At 44.2% G+C, this 19,949-nt stretch overlaps 1 protein-coding gene across 1 annotated transcript in view; it reads right to left on the reverse strand.

The window, feature by feature from the left end:
* Positions 1–15,610, reverse strand: part of ccdc88c (coiled-coil domain containing 88C) — a 108,920-nt gene extending 93,310 nt beyond the window's left edge. Inside the window, 3 exon segments of the mRNA XM_080012181.1 lie at positions 4,949–5,057; positions 12,246–12,358; positions 15,503–15,610. Coding sequence (XP_079868307.1) covers positions 4,949–5,057; positions 12,246–12,358; positions 15,503–15,562 — 282 coding nt within the window. The 5' untranslated portion in view covers positions 15,563–15,610.
* Between the last annotated feature and the right edge of the window lie 4,339 nt (positions 15,611–19,949).

The raw sequence follows: 19,949 nt of genomic DNA on the forward strand, positions 1-19,949 counted from the left end.
GGCGAAACCAGCCGTCCTTCTTCCGGATCAGAAAATAAACTGAATAAAATCCATCAAGCTCTGCGGGTTGACCGACGGTGATGGCACCCATCCCTAGGAGGGTGGAAATCTCCTGGCTGAAGGCTAGCAAGCTTCAAGGATCTCTGACCGCGGTCATTTTGACTCTGCTGAAGCCTGAGGGCCGACGTCAGAACAGGAGGGTGTAACCTTTGGACATGGTCTCCCTGACCCAAAGGTCTGATGTATAATCCCTCCAGCTTTCGAGGTGGTACTGCTATAGTTTTCTGACGTTCGGTCCCACACCCTCAGAGCCTGTTCCCTCCCTGTTCCCATAATATCTGAGTGAACACAGAGGACAACAATGTGCTTGTAAAAAATTTGCGAGGGCACTCTAAACTGACAATTACTAGCTGATTGTTGGCTGGCTGACACACTCAGGCAAGGCCACCCAATGCTATCCGAGCTAACGTAAAGGAAAAGGGGATATTGGCAGAGGCAAAAGAATAATGTTGGTAGAGCTGTTAAAACAAATTTACTTTGCTGGTGCAGGCTCCTGGAACATAAACGCTCGCCTGAGCAAACCACAAACAAACATAACACACTCGAGCTGCCTAATAACCGGAGCGGGGCCGCTCTCTTGAACCATACATAAAACCTAGGGATACCGAAGCCGGTTCCCCGTGGTATGCTTGTTTCCGTAACCGTACTTGCAGTCAAACTGTAGGGTTGAGCCTCTTAGTGACAAAGGATCACTCCCACACTCCGCGAGCGTGCAAAGATGTTTTTCCCTACATTTAGACCATAAGAACCTCACGGAACATTGGAATATTTTTTCTACCTGCGTTTCTTCCTGCTTTGCAAGAAGATATTAAGGAACAGAACCCAGAGTCCCATGTGATTATATAGGAGCGGCACATGGGTACCGGTGGGGGTCACACGTGACTTAGTTGATATAAAATTATCGCCTGCGCATGCGCAAGGTGGAAACACTGCCTCAGGCGGTCAGTAAGAATGAAACAGGACAGCCAGTCAGCAGTCCAGTGTCTGCCAGAGGATGAGAGACAGGGTCAATACCGTTGTGCTACACTGACCCACTTACATCTCTCACCATGATTCTCGCGCGCGCGCACGCACGCACGCACGCACGCGCGCACGCGCACACGCGCACACGCGCACACGCGCACACACACACACACACACACACACAATGACTGTACCATCTGTGTTTTGTTGTTTCATAGCTTGTTCTTAATTGATATTTGTATTTTATTTTTATATTAAGTTAATATATTAAAAATTAAGGTGCCTACAGACTTCACAACTTTCAAAATCCTAACGTTGCTGGGGTGTTCTCCAGCATTCGGTGTAGTGACATCGATAAGAAGTACAGTAGTACCACACCATATTGGTCCGGTCAGTATCTTCCGATTTAGTACTGGTTCCTCAAAAGTACCCGTCATCGATACCCATCTCTATACATCTGTTGGTTACTCAGCACTGAAATTGCAAAAGAACTGTCTGCTGTTGTATGCGATTGATATTGAAAAATGAATGGCCCCACTTTAACGTGGCTGAGAGAAATCAAACACATGCAGACTATAATAAAAGTTGCAGATAGAGTGCAAGTATTATCGAGTATTCAGATGTCGATTTTTTACAGTTAAATGTTCAGATTTTCAGGTATCGATTTATCGATTCTGTACTTATTTAATACCAGTTTTCATGTATATTCATTGATGTTTCGGTCGACTGAGAATTTCAGTCGGTTCAGGTCAATGAGGTTCTACCGTTTGTTTACGCGATTCATCACAAAGGTATGAGTTTCTTTCAATCTCTCAAAAGAAAGTATCCAAGAACCAAAAACCAACACACATAAAATACATTTTTGTTATAACAGCATTACGGAAGCGCACATTTTTACAAAGCTAGCATCTGTGCCAATATCTGCTTGTCCCCATGGTAGCTTTATTCTGCTGAGGAACCTTGGTCCTGGGGAATAGCCCTCTATGATGCTATACTATAACAGTCAGCAGGTTGTTGAAGGCAACAGAAAGACAAAGACAGTCAAGTCAGAAAAGAACCAGATAGAATGACAAAGAAAGTATAACTCTCTCCTTCCCCGTTGACATAGAGAACTGATGCCACATTAGCCATTTGGGCCCCCCACCCCCCCAAATACAAACACACACACAGAGTGCACGGTAGTAGACAGGCTAACAGCCAGCTGTTCAGCTACCCACCAGTCAAAGAAGGGGATGGGGGGCGTGACCAGACACACACGTAACTGGGTTAAGGCTTGATTATAGTCCAAAATGAACATGCACGCAGGGTGTCTACATACGCGGACACCCTCCACACATGCGCACTAGAAATCAAAATGGGTAAAAACAAATTTACTGCAGGGTTCCATGTTTTGCCGAGCAGTGCCAATAGATTACATTTAGCTCAGAAGTGGGGAATACTTGCTCAGAATTACCGATTTCCACGTTCCATGGAACCTATCATAATATACCAAACCAAGTTAGTTGCTTAGCAATCTTTAACTGTGAAGGTTTATGTTCAAGTGACAATTGTTTCTGGCAAACTTTTTTTATTCTCTTCTGTTGTTTGTATACCGTTTATCGTGCCAATACCAGGACCAGCATTTTAGGCTGTATATGAGGCATTTCTGATACTGGTATCGGTATTGAAACAACTAGCTCAACATCTAGCTTTGATCCTTAAAAATAGGAGTCTTGTTCATGCGAAATAAAGTTTAAATGGGGAATCGTAGGGAACTGCGATGCAAGGACTTTCCAAATTGTGCAGATGAGTAATCTAGAAACAACTCCAACATGGCGTTGTCGAACAATTTGGCAGAAAGAAACCAGTGCTGCCGCTAACCACATTCTGGTGTGAGTGACCACTTTGATGATTGATCCAAACACATTGACATTCCAGGGGCAATAAAAGTTGAAATAGCACACCCTCTACATGCTTACCCGACCTTGCTCATGTAAGCGTGTGTGTTTTCCCGCAGACAGATTACTTGTGTTTGTGACACCGAGGCAAAAAAAAAAAAAAAAAAAAAAAACACAAATCAGAAGATGGACACATAGTACCTGGAAAACACACATTTCACATGAGCACATCTATCACACACACACACACACACACAAACACACACACACACACACACGCACACACACACGCACGCACGCACACACACGGACCAATGCTGGACATCTGTCCTGGGATTGTCTAATTAGAAGGGAGTAATGTATCACAAGCCCGACCCACTTGCACTGAAAGCCGTGAATCCACTACCAATGTTCTGAACTGGCGTCATGTAAAAAAAGGAGCCAGTCTCGATGTTCCATAAAAGTCGTTCCATCAGTTTTCCCACTCTCAACCTAGTATAATTTCCGGGAAAATGCCGGTACGACTGTGAATGGAAGTGTGTGGTATTGGAGGCAGTATCATTACCGTAAAGTAGGGGTGGGGCCACACACACACACACACACACACACACACACACACACACACACACACACACACACACACACACACACACACACACACACACACACACACACACACACACACACACACACACACACTCTTTTTCTCTTTACATATTGTGATAAAGAGCTTTAAGTTAACCGGCAAGCTTTGTTTATAGTCTCAACACACCCTGTTAAAATACCCTTTTGATCAATAATTGACAGCCTGCTTGTACTAATGGGTCCATTTTGGATATAGTCACATGGGGCATTTCAATCTGCCATATATTTTATTCTGAAAGTTTAAGAGACCCTGTTTTGAAAGTTAGGGAAGGGAATGTGGAGTAGAAAAGAGAAAAATATTCATTCTCCACACAGTGACCACAGAACTTCCCAGTAAAAGTGAGTGACGTAATAAATAAATTGACTTACATTGAGGTAACAAATGCATAGTATACTTTTTTGGCTTACAGGCCCTTGATGCATTCTATGCAGTGTGTGTACCAATATATAATGTATGCAAGAAATAAATCATGCCTATGTCTGTATTTTAAACCCAGGATATTAAGTGCAGTTAGCGATTAACATAAATGGACAGATTAACCCCTTCCTGTCCAGAATGACCCACTTCAAAAAATATGCTCAAAGGCACACACACAGACACAAACAAGTGTGTCACACGCACTAGGGTTTCCCCATGAGCACAGAGAATGGGAACTCACTGAAAAGGGCGTGATTTACATTAGGTCCCAAAAGTCAAAATCTTTGACAGTGAACGCATAACTGGAAGTTGTCCAATAAATGACAGACCTCATATGGACTTCAAAACGGTCTTGTGGCAAATACAGGCCTATGTCAACAACATTTTTGGAACAATATTAAAAAGGTAGGTAAAAAGGTAAAAAGCAGTGAAGCAAATTTGTATTTGTCACGATTTAATTGACTGAGAGTGGACCTATTATGCTCCTTTTCACCTAATGCAGGTACTCCTCACTTAACGACCTACCTATTTAACGAGCGTTGGGACTTACGACCAGCTACATGTGTGTGTGCGTGCGCGTGTACACACACACACACACACACACACACAGACAGACAGACACACAGACACACACAGACACACCTGTTTGTTCCTGTGAATAAAGCATGACTTCCGACACAAATAACAGTTTTCTGAGTTCCCATGAACGCAGAATCTCTTCCTGCTCTCTCGCGACTCGATACAAACTTTCTAACCGGAGAGCCATGTCCGCATCTTCTAACATCAAACCAGAGAAAGAGTCCATTAGTTAATCGATCGCGTATAGGTGTCGTTCTCTCAGACGTATTAAAAAATAAATAAAACAAAGGCTAAAATGGGTCGACAAATATACTTTGTCAGCCATTAATATATCTGGTCGTCCCGCCCAAGTCTATGTGTGGGAAACAGTGCTGGTAGTGTGTGTGTTTAGATTGTGTGTATGTACCTGGTAGTAGGTTCTGATGTGTCTGGTAAGTACGGTCAAGTTGTAAAGCCGAAGGGACACATCGTTGTTCACGTTCTTATTCAACCGCTGATTGGCCGGGCTGGGGTCACTATGGAGACAAAAATGCAGACAGTCAAAACAAACACGCAGTGCCACAGAAATCACACACACACACACACACACACACACACACACACACACACACACACACACACACACACACACACACACACACACACACACACACACACACACACACACACACACCAGACTGTTTGGTCGACAGCTGATTTTCATATGAGTAGGAGCGTTAATTTGAAGCGTGGGGTCAATTTGAATTCCCATTCAAACACAGCGAACAATAAAACAAAAACTTTGTAAATTTGTTAAAGTACCAGCACGTTGGCACAGCAGCGGTTCCTGGCAGAGGAAGGAGATGAGAGCAACAACACTGCAAGCAAGAGATAAATGTGCCCCCAGCACAAAACCAATACTTAACACTTGATGATTTGCGCAATACAAAACAAGAGTCTAGAATATGCTCCAAAGAATGGAAAATTTATGTCATGATACTTCAGGCCCAAAAACAGACGCTCGGACCGAGGTAAGTACTGGAGGTAAGTTAAGGTAAGTTTAATTTAGAGAGATTTAAAATAAAGTATATTCAATACAACACACAGGTACACAGGCGATAGTGGCGCCGCCCCTCTGGTCAACTTTGCACAATGTATTTTTTTCAGTTTTTTTCATCATAATGTCTGCCAAAAAAGCATCGGCAGTTATCTCTTACAGCCGCGATGCACTCGTGGATACAAAAACTTCCCTAAAAGAACAACTTTGGGACTTTTTAATCCGTTGAACTAGAGTGGCCAACTGAAATTCTACGCGCGAACACTCAACAACAACGACAACAACAAAAATGGAGCCGCTGTTCCACGAGCGGGCCCACGGAGAAAGCTCCGTGATAAACGAGGCGGCATTCGGGTCAGAATGAGGACCCAACTTTACCATCCACCTCTGCCAAGCATCCTTCTTGCCAACGTTCAGTCTCTGGAGAACAAGATGGATGAACTTCGAGCGAGGATTGAATTCCAACAGGACACAAGGAACTGTTGCGTCCTCTGCCTGACGGAGACATGACAGAAGACACTGGTGCCAGATGAAGCCATTCATCCAGCCGAGTCCTTCTCCGTGTTCCGCGGCGACAGATCAGGGGAGTCGGGGAAATCCAAAGGTGGAGGCGTCTGCCTCATGGTAAACAACCGCTGGTGCCCCCCCAACAATACCAAGTCTCTCTCCCGCTCCTGCTCGCCGAACCGGGAACAGCTGACCATCTTATGCTGTCCATTTTATCTTCCCCCGGGAATTCTACACGGTCATCATTACAGCCATTTATATTTCACCACAAGCGGACACCGACACAGTACTGTCGGACCTGTATGATGTGTTGTGCGGATTTCAAAACAAACATCCCGATGCGGCTGTGGTGGTGACTGGTGACTTTAACAGGGCCAACCTTAAAAAAGTTCTGCCTAACTTCTACCAACAGATCACGTGTGCCACCAGGGGAGATAGAACTCTGGACCATTGCTACACACCTTACAAGATTGGATACAAGACCGTCTCGCTCCCTGCTTTCAGGAAATCAGATCACGCCACAATTTCGCTGGTTCCCATTTCCAGGCCTCTGATCGCGCGAGAATTGGTGGTGACGAGGGAAGTGAAGCGGTGGATGGACCAATCAGAGGCTGCGCTTCAGGACACTCTGACTGACGTAGACTGGGACATGTTTCAATCAAGTTCAAGAGACGTCAGCGAGTTTATGGACATGGCGGTGAGCTTCATAACTACGTTAGCAGACAGCATCGTTCCCACGGTGAAAGTTCAGATATTTCCAAACCAGAAGCCGTGAGTCGATAAATCCATCCGCTGCGCTCTGAATGCTCGCACGGCCGCTAACAACGACGGTCTTGTATCTGGAATTATGGACAATTACAAAGCGGCGTCGTACAATCTGCCGAGGGTGGTGAAGGACGCTCAACGGACATACAGAGAGACTGTGGAGCTACAGATGGAGCAACGGGACACCAGACGCTTGTGGCAGGGGACTATAACAAACTACAAGAGCAGCTCCTTCTCAGCCACGAGTGTGGACGCCTCCCTCGCCAACGAACTGAACTCCTTTTATGCGCGGTTTGAGTCCGGCAACACCACCGCTAGCTCACCGGCTAATTGGAGCTACACCGCTGGGGATGAGCGCACACTCTCAGTGTCAGAGTATGATGTCAGGAGGGCTCTGATGCGGGTGAACACCAGGAAAGCTGCGGGGCCAGATAGTATATCTGGGCGAGTACTGAAGACCTGTGCAAACCAGCTAGCCCCGGTGTTCACCGCAATATTCAACATCTCCCTGGCTGAATCAGTGGTCCCGTCCTGCTTCAAGAGGTCCACCGTCGTTCCTGTCCCGAAGATTGTCTCTCCAGCCTGCCTGAATGACTACCATCCGGTGGCCCTCACCTCGGTGGTCATGAAGTGTTTCGAGAGGCTAATTAAGGATTATATCTGCGCCCCCCCACCCCCCGCACCTTGGACCCGTTGCAGTTTGCGTACCAGCAGAACAGATCCACGGATGATGCGGTCTCCCAGGTACTGCACACCATGCTCACACACCTGGATGGCTGGAAGGGGGCCTATGTGAGATTGCTGTTCATCGATTATAGTTCAGCCTTCAATACCATAGTCCCCACCAGACAGGCTGTCAAGCTGAAGGAGCTTGGACTGAATACTGTGTGCCTGGATCCTGGACTTCCTCTCAGCCCGGCCCCAGGTGGTTAGGGTGGGGAAGCACATGTCCAGCTCCCTCACTCTGAACACAGCTTCTGTCGACAGGGTGAGCAGCTTCAAGTACCTGGGAGTCCACATCACAGAGGATTTAACATGGACTTTACAGACACTCTGGTGAGAAAGTTGAGGCAGCGTCTTTACCACCTCAAGCATCTCAGGAAATTCAGGGTCTGGGTGTATACTGTGCTGTATATCTCACAAACACTACCTGACTTTATTCACATGCCACTTTAATGCACATATCTGTATTTACATAATTAGCCTATCCCATATACATAAGCCTATTCTCTTTATCGATTCTATTTTATTCTATATTTTTTTATTTTATTCTATAGTACTCGACTTACTGCATTACGTTTTAGGAATCAGTTAGTTGGTCAAGTAGAAATTCTTAGGTAACTACTGTGTTCAGTCTAGGACATATTGTGTGTAATCACCGGGTGCGTTGCATTGAAACTTCACGGCATATAGGTATGAAAGTATGTATATGTATGTGACGAATAAACCTCTTGAATCTTGAACACAGACAATTAATACTATTATATAATTACAGAACCCAGAATCGCGATTGTGGAGCCGCCCCTTGTGGCCGCCTGCGCGAGCGCCTCTTGCTGATTACGCAGATTTTAGTATTTTTAGAGTTTATTGTGTGTAATGTCCACGTGCCGTGACATTTCACTGCATATATGTATTACCGTATGTATATGTATGTGACAAATAAACCTCCTGAATCTTGAAATCTTGAAGAGATGAACGTTACTACCCCCCCATATTTATATCACATTACATTTATACAAATTTATATTTAATATAAATTTGGTTTAAAAATGTATGGGCAGAGTTGGAACATGGGAAAGACACCCAGGCATTCCCCTGTAGTTGGATGGCTGCCCTATTAAAATCTCCTTATAACCAGTCGCTTCAATCGATCCTTGCTTCTCTTCTCTTTTTCTGCTGTGCTTGTCTTATACCCACTTTCTCAGTAAACCCCAGCAGCTAGTCTTAACTGCCGCAACGAGAGATCACACACACGCACACACATACTTCCCAGCCTACATTCTGCTGCAGAGGACAAAGCCACAACTGTCATTGTCTGTCCAGACAATGGGTGACATTTGAGCTTGCAGCTTTTTCTGATAAATACTGATTAAATGGGCAGGGGGGCAGGAGGCCATGTATGTTTTGTTATTTTATAACGGCCCTTTCGTACATAGTTCCCAGTTACTGGGATAACCTTTCTGGCACGGCTCGTGATATCACTATTCACACATGCAGCTACATTCCGGAACATTTCCGTCTTGCACCTTTTCCCCCACCCGGATGGACCCAGTTCCACTGCTGACTGTGCTGCATAGAGCCCCCGTTTCTGGATGCAATAACCCTAACCCAATGTTATCAAAACATTCCCTGCCCGCTAGTTCCCTCTCCGACTCTGAGCTCTGGTGCAGCCCACGGGCAAGTGAATCGCTTGTGCCCGATGTTACAGTACTCTAAGCACTTTATACTTCCCAAACTGACATACACCATGTAGTGCCCCTCTCGATCACTAACTCTGAAAGACACATCTAGGATCTGGCATTTTTAAGAAACATAAAAACCTGCCTCCTTAGAGACTGGACGTGTTTGCGTTTCTCGTCTCTGCAGCAGAGCGCCACGTTTCAGACTCGCCATTTTTCCAAATGTTATTTTCCTTCTTCCCGAAAACAAATAAGTATTTGTATGACATAAATATTCGTAAAAACTAGGCTTGGGCAGATTTACGATTAAATCGACTATCAGCGAACGACTCTTTCGATCGCGATTGACATTGATGACAGACGTTTGTTTTTTTTTATCCATAAAAATCCGATCATTGAAACAGTCTAAGTGCTGTTTACCGTGTTCTGAAACTGGAATGGAGGGAGAGAGGTGGGGTGAGGATAGAATAAGAGGGAGAGGGAGAGGGAGAGAGAGGGACCGAGAGGGGGCGGATGCTCTCCACCTCTCCCCTCAGAGCTGTCGAGTAACCACTGGTGGTCGGGCCTCACTTTCCCTCTACAGTCCCGTGCAGAGACTTTAAGGGGCAGGTGCTCAAAAAAGGAAAAAGAAAAGGCACATCGTTCTCTGCATGTTGACGCTCTGGGCAAACGGAGCAGCACAGCAGAGCCACTGTGCGCGCATCGCCAGTACGCTAAGGTGCAAGGTCAATAAGGTGTTCCTCATGAATATATCTTGCCCAGACAATCTGCTACCTCAAAGCCCATTCACACTTAAAAAAAAAAAAAAAAAAACGTGGCTGATAAAAAGGGCACCATGGGGTCCATGGGGCAAAGAGGTAGGTACTCAGGCACCCCCCCTCACCCAACACATTCCAGACACTCTATATTGAAACTTGTGAAATTTTTTGATTTATCTTGTTTGCTCCCGTGCCTGTATTTTTATTTAAGATCTATTTATTTTAGTTTGTTTCCTACATGTATGAAACAACATATTTTAAACACAACCGAGTTAAGGGACTGTCCCACTCTGTCCAGTTGTGTTCCAAAAAAACATGTGCCCCCACAGTCAGGACAGAAGGGACACAGGTCTCCCTGTTGCTTTCCATGGCTTTGAGACTTTAGTAAAAACTGGATGTTTTTGTGTAAATACTTCACTTGTAAATAATAAATCCTGCACTTCTGGAATGGGGAGACCGCATTTGCCACATTACATTACATTCTATGCCCGCGTGAACCCCACCGCGTGCATGTGGACGCGAGCCCAACCGCTGCCCCCCAGCTATCAGCGATTGGAATTTTGCAGTCGCTCAAGCCTAGTAAAAACCCATTTTGTTCTTTGCCGATACGGTAATCAGCTCCACCCCTACTTAAGGTGCTTGTTCCAGCAATGTTACTGTTTCCATTCACAACACAGCCTTACCGGCATTTTCCTGGTAATGTTACAAGCAGAGTGTCTGTTATCCAGTAATTGCCTGTTTTTGACCGGGAAAATCTGTTGAAGTGCAACATATTTAAAGCTCTACGGTCATAATGTCCGGTGAATATAATTCCCTCTAAGCACAATTTTCATAAGTGCTGGGTGATAAAACGATAATTATAATTATCACTATATGTTTTTCCTCTATGTCAAAATAAAACAGACCATCATTTTGATGAAAATAATTCCGCAGATCTGTTCATTTCTACGTTCGGTAAGTTGCAACGGCGAGCCAATCAGTTTGGACACTCTTAAGCTAACCTGTCACCTCTTACCAATCACGTTAATCGATACATAAATAAGACCCACCCCCTCCCTGGTATCCAGAACTCGGAGGGAAAGCAGAAAGCAACAAGGACACATACATCCATGGTTTGGCTGTTTTTTGGGATATTTAAGTTCCGACCCAAAGCAGACAGTAAATATCCACTGTGAAAAATATGTTGACAAGACGTGCAATACCACAAACTTTTATTATTTAATTAGACCTACTTGCCATATTTATTTTGTTTTCGATTTGATTAATATTGTATTTGAGTAAAATGTTAATTAAAGCAGCTGCACTCGTTACTTATTGAACACAAACGGAAATTTTATTCTAAATCGTAATATGCGTTAATTTTATTTATTTATTTTTAAAATGGCGTGGACCCGTTGACCGGCAGCAATTCTTTCTCATGGAAACTCTGATAATGATTGCTGTTCCATTCACACATAACCCCATGCAGGAAATGTTCCGCAACGTTTCAGGGATAGACTGCATATGTGAAAGGGGCTTTAGATTTAGGGCAACCCCAGGCAGCGACTGTAGTGCTTTGCATGGAGAGAGAGCAAGAGAGAGCGAAAGAGAGAGAGGGAGAGAGAGAGAGAGAGAGAGAGAGAGAGAGAGAGAGAGAGAGAGAGAGAGAGAGAGAGAGAGAGAGAGAGAGAGAGAGAGAGAGAGAGAGAGAGAGAGAGGTGTTAAAAGGGACGTGGAATGCAATGTAAGGAAAACACAATGAATGGGACATCAGTACATTCATTGGGGGGATTCTATTATAACACCTGTAAAACTGTTTTATACAGTGGTTTGATGGGATGGTATAAATTTGGATAAGTTTATCCTGGTCTGATGTCTGGGGTTAGACTCTCTGCTACACACATGCCTTCTTGCTCTGCTGACTGTCAGGCCTCAACGGCACATCTGGCTGCGATGAGCAGCGGGTTGAGTCCTCCAAGAAGCCAGGATGTGGTCACACACACACACACACACACACACACACACACACACACACACACACACACACACACACACACACACACACACACACACACACACACACACACACACACACACACACACACACACACACACACACACACACACACCTTAGCCAGTAGATACTGCCACATATGGCTACCTGTAGTTTAATGCAGAGGCATACACACATTCACACCCAAATCTGATTGCATCATACAATCCTATCACACATCCGGAAAGACATTATCTTTCTCTCACATGTGTGTCATGATCTTATGCAGAAAGACTCCGTCCACCAGCTCCATGAACATGTTCACCCGCTCCTCTGAGCCCCCACCGTCCAGAGAGCCCAGCGGACCCAGTGTCTGAACCTAGACAGATACGATCAAAGAGAGGGAGAGAGGGTTATTAAGTAAGACAATTTGGATTGTATAGTGACACAACGGTGATGCTGCAAATGTTGTACTTTGGGCTGGAAGGCGCGGCTCGAAAGCGATATGCCAATAGGTGCACCTAAGAAACCTGTGTTCTTAATGTCTTTCTGGCTCTGTTTTTAGCTTTTTTATTTCTATACTTTTATTCTTGTTTACTTTTCCATAATATATTGTATTCCTTATGTAAAGCACTTTGAATTGCTCTTTTGTATGAAATGTGCAAAACATATAAACTTGCCTTACCTATATCAGAAAACCGTTCCAAAACCAATCTAGGTGGTTTATTTGAACTCCACCACAAACAAGCATATGAATTTATTACTCATAGTGTGATGCATAAATATGAAATTGAAATCACATATACAGAAATAGAGTTACATCTGTGACTGTAACTTTATTTTTTAAACTGTGCATGTAATAATCCTGACATTAATAGGGTTCCATTAAGTTTCCAATAGGAAAATGTGATTTGTTGCCCACATATTATGCTGGAATTTGGATTTCTTTCTGGCATTTGGAACGTGAAGTCTTCAACGTCCACTTCTGAATTACCCAAAATGTGAGGGTGAAGAATAACATAGATAGAGGAGACAGCAAAATAAAAGAAAGATTGAAAAAAATAGGACCGAATGTCAGGTGAAAGCTGCCCTCTGCCACGGTGCGCACATGTCTATTGTGTACATAACAAAGCCAGGAAAAGTGGAAAAGTGGATGGCTGGCCAATGAGGATATGTGGTCACAGACGAGCAAGGAGTACTTCAGGTTTAATGAGCTGCACGGACTGCCCACAATGTCAGTGGTGCAAAATGCTGAGGGCAACCAAAGTGCCCAAAGACGTAATTTACCGTAAAAAAAACTAAATGTCCATACACAGACTTTTTAAAAAGCCATCTCAATAAAAGCCATTAACGGCTAAAGTGGCAAGCATTAATAATAATATATAACTCAGTGTGTGAATTACAACCTCAAACAAGCCATTGGACAATCGAATGTAAACATATGAAAACTAATTTACAGAAAGGGTTTGAAACAACAAGTGAGAGTTATACAGCCAGGGCCTTAAGATGTTAAAAGGTCAAGTCACCTGTTCTTTAGCTTGACAAGGGGTCAAGCGAGTAGCCCATGGCTGCTGCAGCTATACCATCTGCTTCACCATATAAACTGAACAGCTTGTCATGTTGAGTTGTTATGGTATAAGATTTTATTGATTACCCAAACTAGTACAGATTGGAAGTAGGATCACACAGAGGACTGCTACGCTGTGATCCACTCAAGTGTGAATTTTAACAGTTTTGGGTCAGCCCTATACTTAATGTAATGTACTATACTAAATGTTGCCCTCAACTTGGCCGTGCAGGGATGGATTGGGATCACCAAGATGCTAAACCAGGCTTCAGACATGTGGTAACGCTATACACAACCCTAACATGGTGTGTAGCTACAGTCACCTGGCACTCTCACGCAAACAAGCCACTAGCTTGGTAAATTTGGCAGTGGAAGATTTCAAAGTTTACATGTTTTTTTTATCCATTTTAACTTTCAGCAGACCATTTAGACAGATTTGGTTTCCAGCATCTGCAGCCGTACATCCCATACTGGCTGTTGCCATAGAAATTCTTCACATCATTTTCCATGTGACAGGATTATTTCCCACTAGTGTGCTATCCAGCACACAAACAGATAATTGACAAATCTAAAGGGTCTCAGCTCCTCATATGATGATAGTTTCATTTGTCTTGGGATGTCCAATTCTAATAGAGGTTAAAATGTATATTTCAGGCCAAAAAGTGATTATACATTGCTTTGAAATTAAAAGAAACAATGAGAAATATATATTCAGACTGAGAACACTGTTGAATGTGTGCAGAAATAAAATTTAAAAAAACAAGTATTCTCATAATTTCTGTACAAGGAAGTTGTGGGACATCCGGTCTTTGACCTTGTGTAGACAGTGGAAAAATATCAGCAACTTCCTGAGATCGTTGGGTTAGGCCTTAACTCCTAGAAAGTATAGTGTGTGTCTGTGTGTGTGTGTGTGTGTGTGTGTGTGTGTGTGTGTGTGTGTGTGTGTATATATATAGTATGTAGTCACCAGTGTAAGAAATTATTTGGTCTTTCTGTATAAATGGTTCAGTTCGAGAGTGCCAGAAATACTAAATAATGTCTAAGTTGTATAGTTAAGGGTTGAAGTTACATGTGAAATGTACAATGTTGGCTCTCATCAGATTCACGTTACTAGATAATCATTACTCAAATGTTTCTAACTTTCAGTGAATAGTTAACCTAACGCTACAACAGGCCAATTTTAGACAGTATCACCCACACTTCCATCCGTTATTAGTGCTTTCATTTTGAAAGCATCAAACGTGTATGTTTAGTCATCCCCAAAATAGAGTGACATTATGGGGACCAAATGATTTGGTCAAACAAAATGTGATATTTGATTGGTCAACAACGGTTAACCCGCTAAACTACCAATGAAAAACAGACCTGTGCTCCCTTATCTGTAATACAAATGACCTGCATTACTTAACTTCTTCCACCTTCTTCTAATCAATTGATAGTGTTTTGTCTTGGTCGTTGGAGATCATACTCTGTTCGTTTTTGTGAATGTTCATCCAAATCGATAGTTTACTGACCACAAACAGCTACAAATGCATAATCACATGCGTGACGCGAATATATAGAATGGCTGTTTTTTTTATCGGGTGCCAGCTAAATAAATATGGGATTTATTTTTATTATTAAACACCGTGGAACTGAATCTTTGATATATATATATATATATTTCTGAAACATCACGTACCTAATGTGAAGAGAACCTTGTGTACTTTACAGTTACAAGTAATAAAGATGATACGATGTGTGCGTTTGTGTGAGTAGTTTTTGAATGGAGTTAGACTTAAATTGAACTGGCCTAGATTTCCCTCAAAATAAAGTAATTGACCTGACGTGTGTGTGTGTGTGTGTGTGTGTGGGGGGGGGGATAACAGTTATTTCCTATTTAGTGTGTCTTCGTTCTTATCTGGCAGGTGCCGAGACTTGTGTGTGTGTGTGTGTGTGTGTGTTTGTCCCACTCACCCAGACCACCAGCGGCGATTCCATGAAAATGGTCAACAACTCTGACAGAGTCACATCCATGACGGATCCCCCAATTTACTCGCGTGGATCTCCGAATCGATAACGTCGCCAAATCACCAGCAGCGCAGACCCCCGGCCCGCGACGCGGCCCACTTCCCGCGGCCGTTCGAGACCGAACACAACAATGCCTCCGTGAGGCATCGACCTCTCGCCCCGCCTCGCCCCGCCTCGCCTCGCCTCGCCAACCCTCCCCTCCCCTACCCCTCCTCCCCTACCCTCCCCTAACCGTCCTCCAACCCTCCTCCCCTACGCTCCCCTCCCCTACGCACGCACGCACGAAAGGACACGCTATTGTCCCGGCGCAGCCCCGTCTTCAACCTTCCCCGTCAAGTACTGCAGAAAAACATTTGAAAAAGTTGAGAAAGAGAAATCCCAACACTCCAACAGGCGTGTAGCCGCAGCAGATGCTTTAATCGTCGGCCGAGTTCCGCAAAGTAACTGAATAAGCGACGTGCTTTTCCAGGTACAGGGGGGGGGGAAAAAAACAGTCCAAACTTCGCCGGGACAGTTGGTCATGCGTTGCCAAGGAGATCCGACGCAGACCGCAAAGTGACCGAATCACCGCGAAAGAACGAAGAGAAAAGTACAATGCATGGGGTAACCGTTGGGTTCGCAATATATTTTTGAATATATATTTATGTCATATAGAATTTCCGCCGTTTGATCGAATTCGCTACACGAGGGATTCCGCGTCAAGCTGTGTTGCGCCACGAGGAGGAGGGGCGGCGGGTTTGACAGACATGGAGGAGGACCAATACAGTCAGAGTGCAGACTATTGATTTTGTGTCGCTGGCCCGCCCCTAAAACAAAAGCAGCCAATCACAGGCCACGATTCGATTGAACGTACGTTAGCGCTTTCGTCATTACCGAGCCCTTACTTTGAAGGCTGGTCAATCCCGAGCAATTGTTCAGACTAACAGGTAGTGAAAGGCGAGGTTAGTCAAGCAGAACTCGTAACAATACTAGCAGCAACTGGCCCCCCGGGCGAAAAAAAATTAATTAAATAGTAATCGCATAATCCATTATATATTTTTTTCTGATCGCGTAAGATTATTTACATGAAAAGTGACAATAATTACTACACTCTATTCAATGATGTTTTAAGTCGTGGTGTGTGTGTGTGTTGATTATTATTGTTGTTATCATCTGATCTGTTTAAAGTTTAAGTTATTTATTTTAAAGGTGTAGGGTAGAATACAGAGTGTGAATATGATTGCATGTGTCCCTCTCTCTCTCTCTCTCTCTCATCTCTCTCTATCTCTCTCGAAGACTGCAGCTCTGCAACTTTCGGTTTCGATATTGTACAGCTGTACTTTTTCACTCATTCTGGTTCGCCGTCCTTCCAGTAGTTTTCCACTGGGTGTGTGTGGGGGGGGGCTATAACGTTAAGACAGAACCGATGGCTCATACCTTGGTATCAGACCAGAGTGCACCATTACTGCACCTGTTGTAATACATCTACGTAAGTACTGTACAAACTTTACTCACTTAGTTTGTTCGTTCCTCAATCGTATAGGCAGTCAATTACAGGCCGTGTGTGTGTGTGTGTTGTGTGTGTGTGTTTGTGTATTTGTGTGTGTGTTGGATGAAAGATGAACTTACATGAACAAATCTGTGTACACACTGTAAACAACAGTAGTTGACCCAACGTGATTTCCTGTCAAGGTCAATCGATTCAATATTGTAACGCTGGGGTACTGTGTAGATGTGTGTTCTGTTGCTTTTATTGAGGGAGGTGTCACTGGTTGGGGATTGGCTGCAGGCTCTGTTCCGGGAGGGAGAAAAAGGAGGGAAGCGAAGGTGGTGGTTGTGTTTGTTGGTGGTGCGCGTGGGGAACGAAGTAGCTGAGAGACACTGCCGCATCTATCAGTGACCTTGAGCTAGCCACCCTGTTATTTGTTTTAATCCAGTGCCCTCAACCTCGGGTTAGCTGTACGTCAGTACGTGACTGACAGGAAATAAATCTGGGCTCAGTGTTTAAGTTAGCAACTTGGATCTTGTCTCCACGCCTCGTCTGTCAAGCTACCCCGCTAAACGTCACAATATACAAGAATAAATGAATAAAAGGAATGAGGAGTTCATGTTAAAAGTAGGACTAAGATAAAAACATAGGAACATTAAAAACAAAAGTGGAGGAAAAATACCACCTCACTGCATCCAAGGACCTCAAACTCAAAGCTAAATGAGTTAATCAGATGTGTTCTGTATCATACAACTCAAAAGAGAGGTGTTTCTATACTGATCAACGAAAATATCCCATATCAGGATAAAACCACAATATCAGACACAGAAGAGCGATACATAATTATTAATAGAACTTTAGGGAACATCAAATTAACCTAATATTTATGGCCCCAATGAGGACGACCCAAATTTCTTTCACAATATCTTTTCAAAACTTTGAGAATTCTCTGACTCAATTATTATACTGGGGGAGGACTTTTACACAGTACTTGATCCAAGTTTAGACTGTTCAAAAAACAGAAATAATCACAAGCCGTAACATTCGTCAGACACTATAAAACAATATATGAGTAATCTTGCTCTTGACAATTGTTGGCGATCAAATAGTCCACATAATAGAGAATCCACATATTATTCACCACCCCACCAAAGCTTCTCTAGAATCCAATTTTTCTGAACAAGTACCTCTGTAATGTCCAAAATCACTATTCGTGAAATCCACCCAATTGTAATCTCCGATTACTTGCAACCTATAGATTAAACCAACCGGAACCCTCCAAGCAGGTGGCGGTTTAAGGCCTCACTTTTGACAGATAAAGATTTTAACCGTTTATTTTCCAGAGAATGGACTTCCTTCATTGAATGGAATGACTCTTCAGAAATATCACCATCCTTACTCTAGAAAATGGCTAAGGCAGTTTCTTAGGGAGTAGAGTATTATTGAATTCTCTACTCACAAGAAAAAGAAAGGACAAGTATGACAAAATAAACTTGAACAACGATTAAAAGACTTGTACCCAACAAGCCCACTCACCCACTGAGCAAATCTGAAATGAGATCCGATTACATCAATTACATCTCAACTTGATAATATCATCCATCAAAAGACACAATTCCTAATGCAACGAACAAGAGCAAATTATTTTGAATTCAATGACAAATCAGGTAAATTTCTTGCAAATAATTTGAAACGCGATAGAGAAAAAACTGTATACAGCCATCAAAGATCCACAGAGTAGGATAACATACATGACACAGCAACATTCAAGACATCAATAACATATTTTGAGACTTTTATAATAAGCTATATCACTCAGATAATGAATCAAATATATCAAACATTGACTCATTCCTTGATGATATCGACCTCCCTAAACGTTCCATAGAACAGGCTACCACATTAGATCAATCACTTACTCTAGCAGAACTCAGGAAAGCTCTCTTCTCTATGCCCAACAAAAAATCACCTGGATCAGATGGCTACCCAGTGGAATTCTATAAACACTTCTGTCCACTTATATCCCCATTATTCATCAGAATGGTTACAGAGAATAAGGCAACCTCCACCATGCCTCCGCACATGAAAACTGCTCTCATTTTGATTTTTCTCAACCCCATAAGGACCCAACCCTCACCTCCAGTTATAGACCCATGAGCCCAAGTAATTGCGATTTAAAGATTATTAGTAAAACACTAACCAACAGAATTGAAAAAGTTATTCCAGCCGGCAGGGCTGGAGTCCTGGCGGCTTGCACCTGGTGGCTAAAGGTGTGCTGCGACCTGGCGGGGCTGCAGAGAGTTCTGCCGGGTGCCTTCTGTGGACGCTGGGGGGCTGATTGCTGTGGTGGCTGTGGGTTGGGGTGCGGGGGCGGCTGTCGGCCTTTGCTCCTGCTGCACGGCTTCTCTGCGGCGGGTGCCCCTGGTGCCGGGGATGGTGGTGGGCCAATATATCTGGAGGCCTGCTGGCAGGGAGGTGGGGGTGCTAACATCTGGGTGCCCTGCGCTGAGCACACTCTGCTACGTGGATGGCCGCTCGGGGCTCGCGGATGGATGGGGCATCTGGTCAGTCGGGTGGGCAAGGGGGTCCCGCCGGCTTGCCTGTGGGGCAGGTGATTTGGGCGGGGTGTGTTGCGGGTCTGTTGGCATGGGGCCTTGCTGTGGGCCTGCGGTCCATGCCTGGCGCCCACGGCCCGAGTTGCTGGTACAGCTGCATCTTGTGCCTGCACTTGGGGGTGGGTTGAATGTGTGCGCCCAGTGGGTGCGGGGTCTCCTCGTGCTCCCTGGGACTGGGTTATGCTCCTTGGGGCTGGGTGTAGGGGTTGCTCCGCGGGCTTCCGGCTTCTCTGGCAGCCCGGCGGTCTTCTGTGGCTGCAGGGCGGGGTGCTCGGGGCTTTCCTGCACCCGTGGGTTGTCTATGCAGTAG

The sequence above is a fragment of the Zeus faber genome (assembly GCF_960531495.2).
Source record: "Zeus faber genome assembly, chromosome: 13".
In the NCBI taxonomy this organism is placed as follows: Eukaryota; Metazoa; Chordata; class Actinopteri; order Zeiformes; family Zeidae; genus Zeus; species Zeus faber.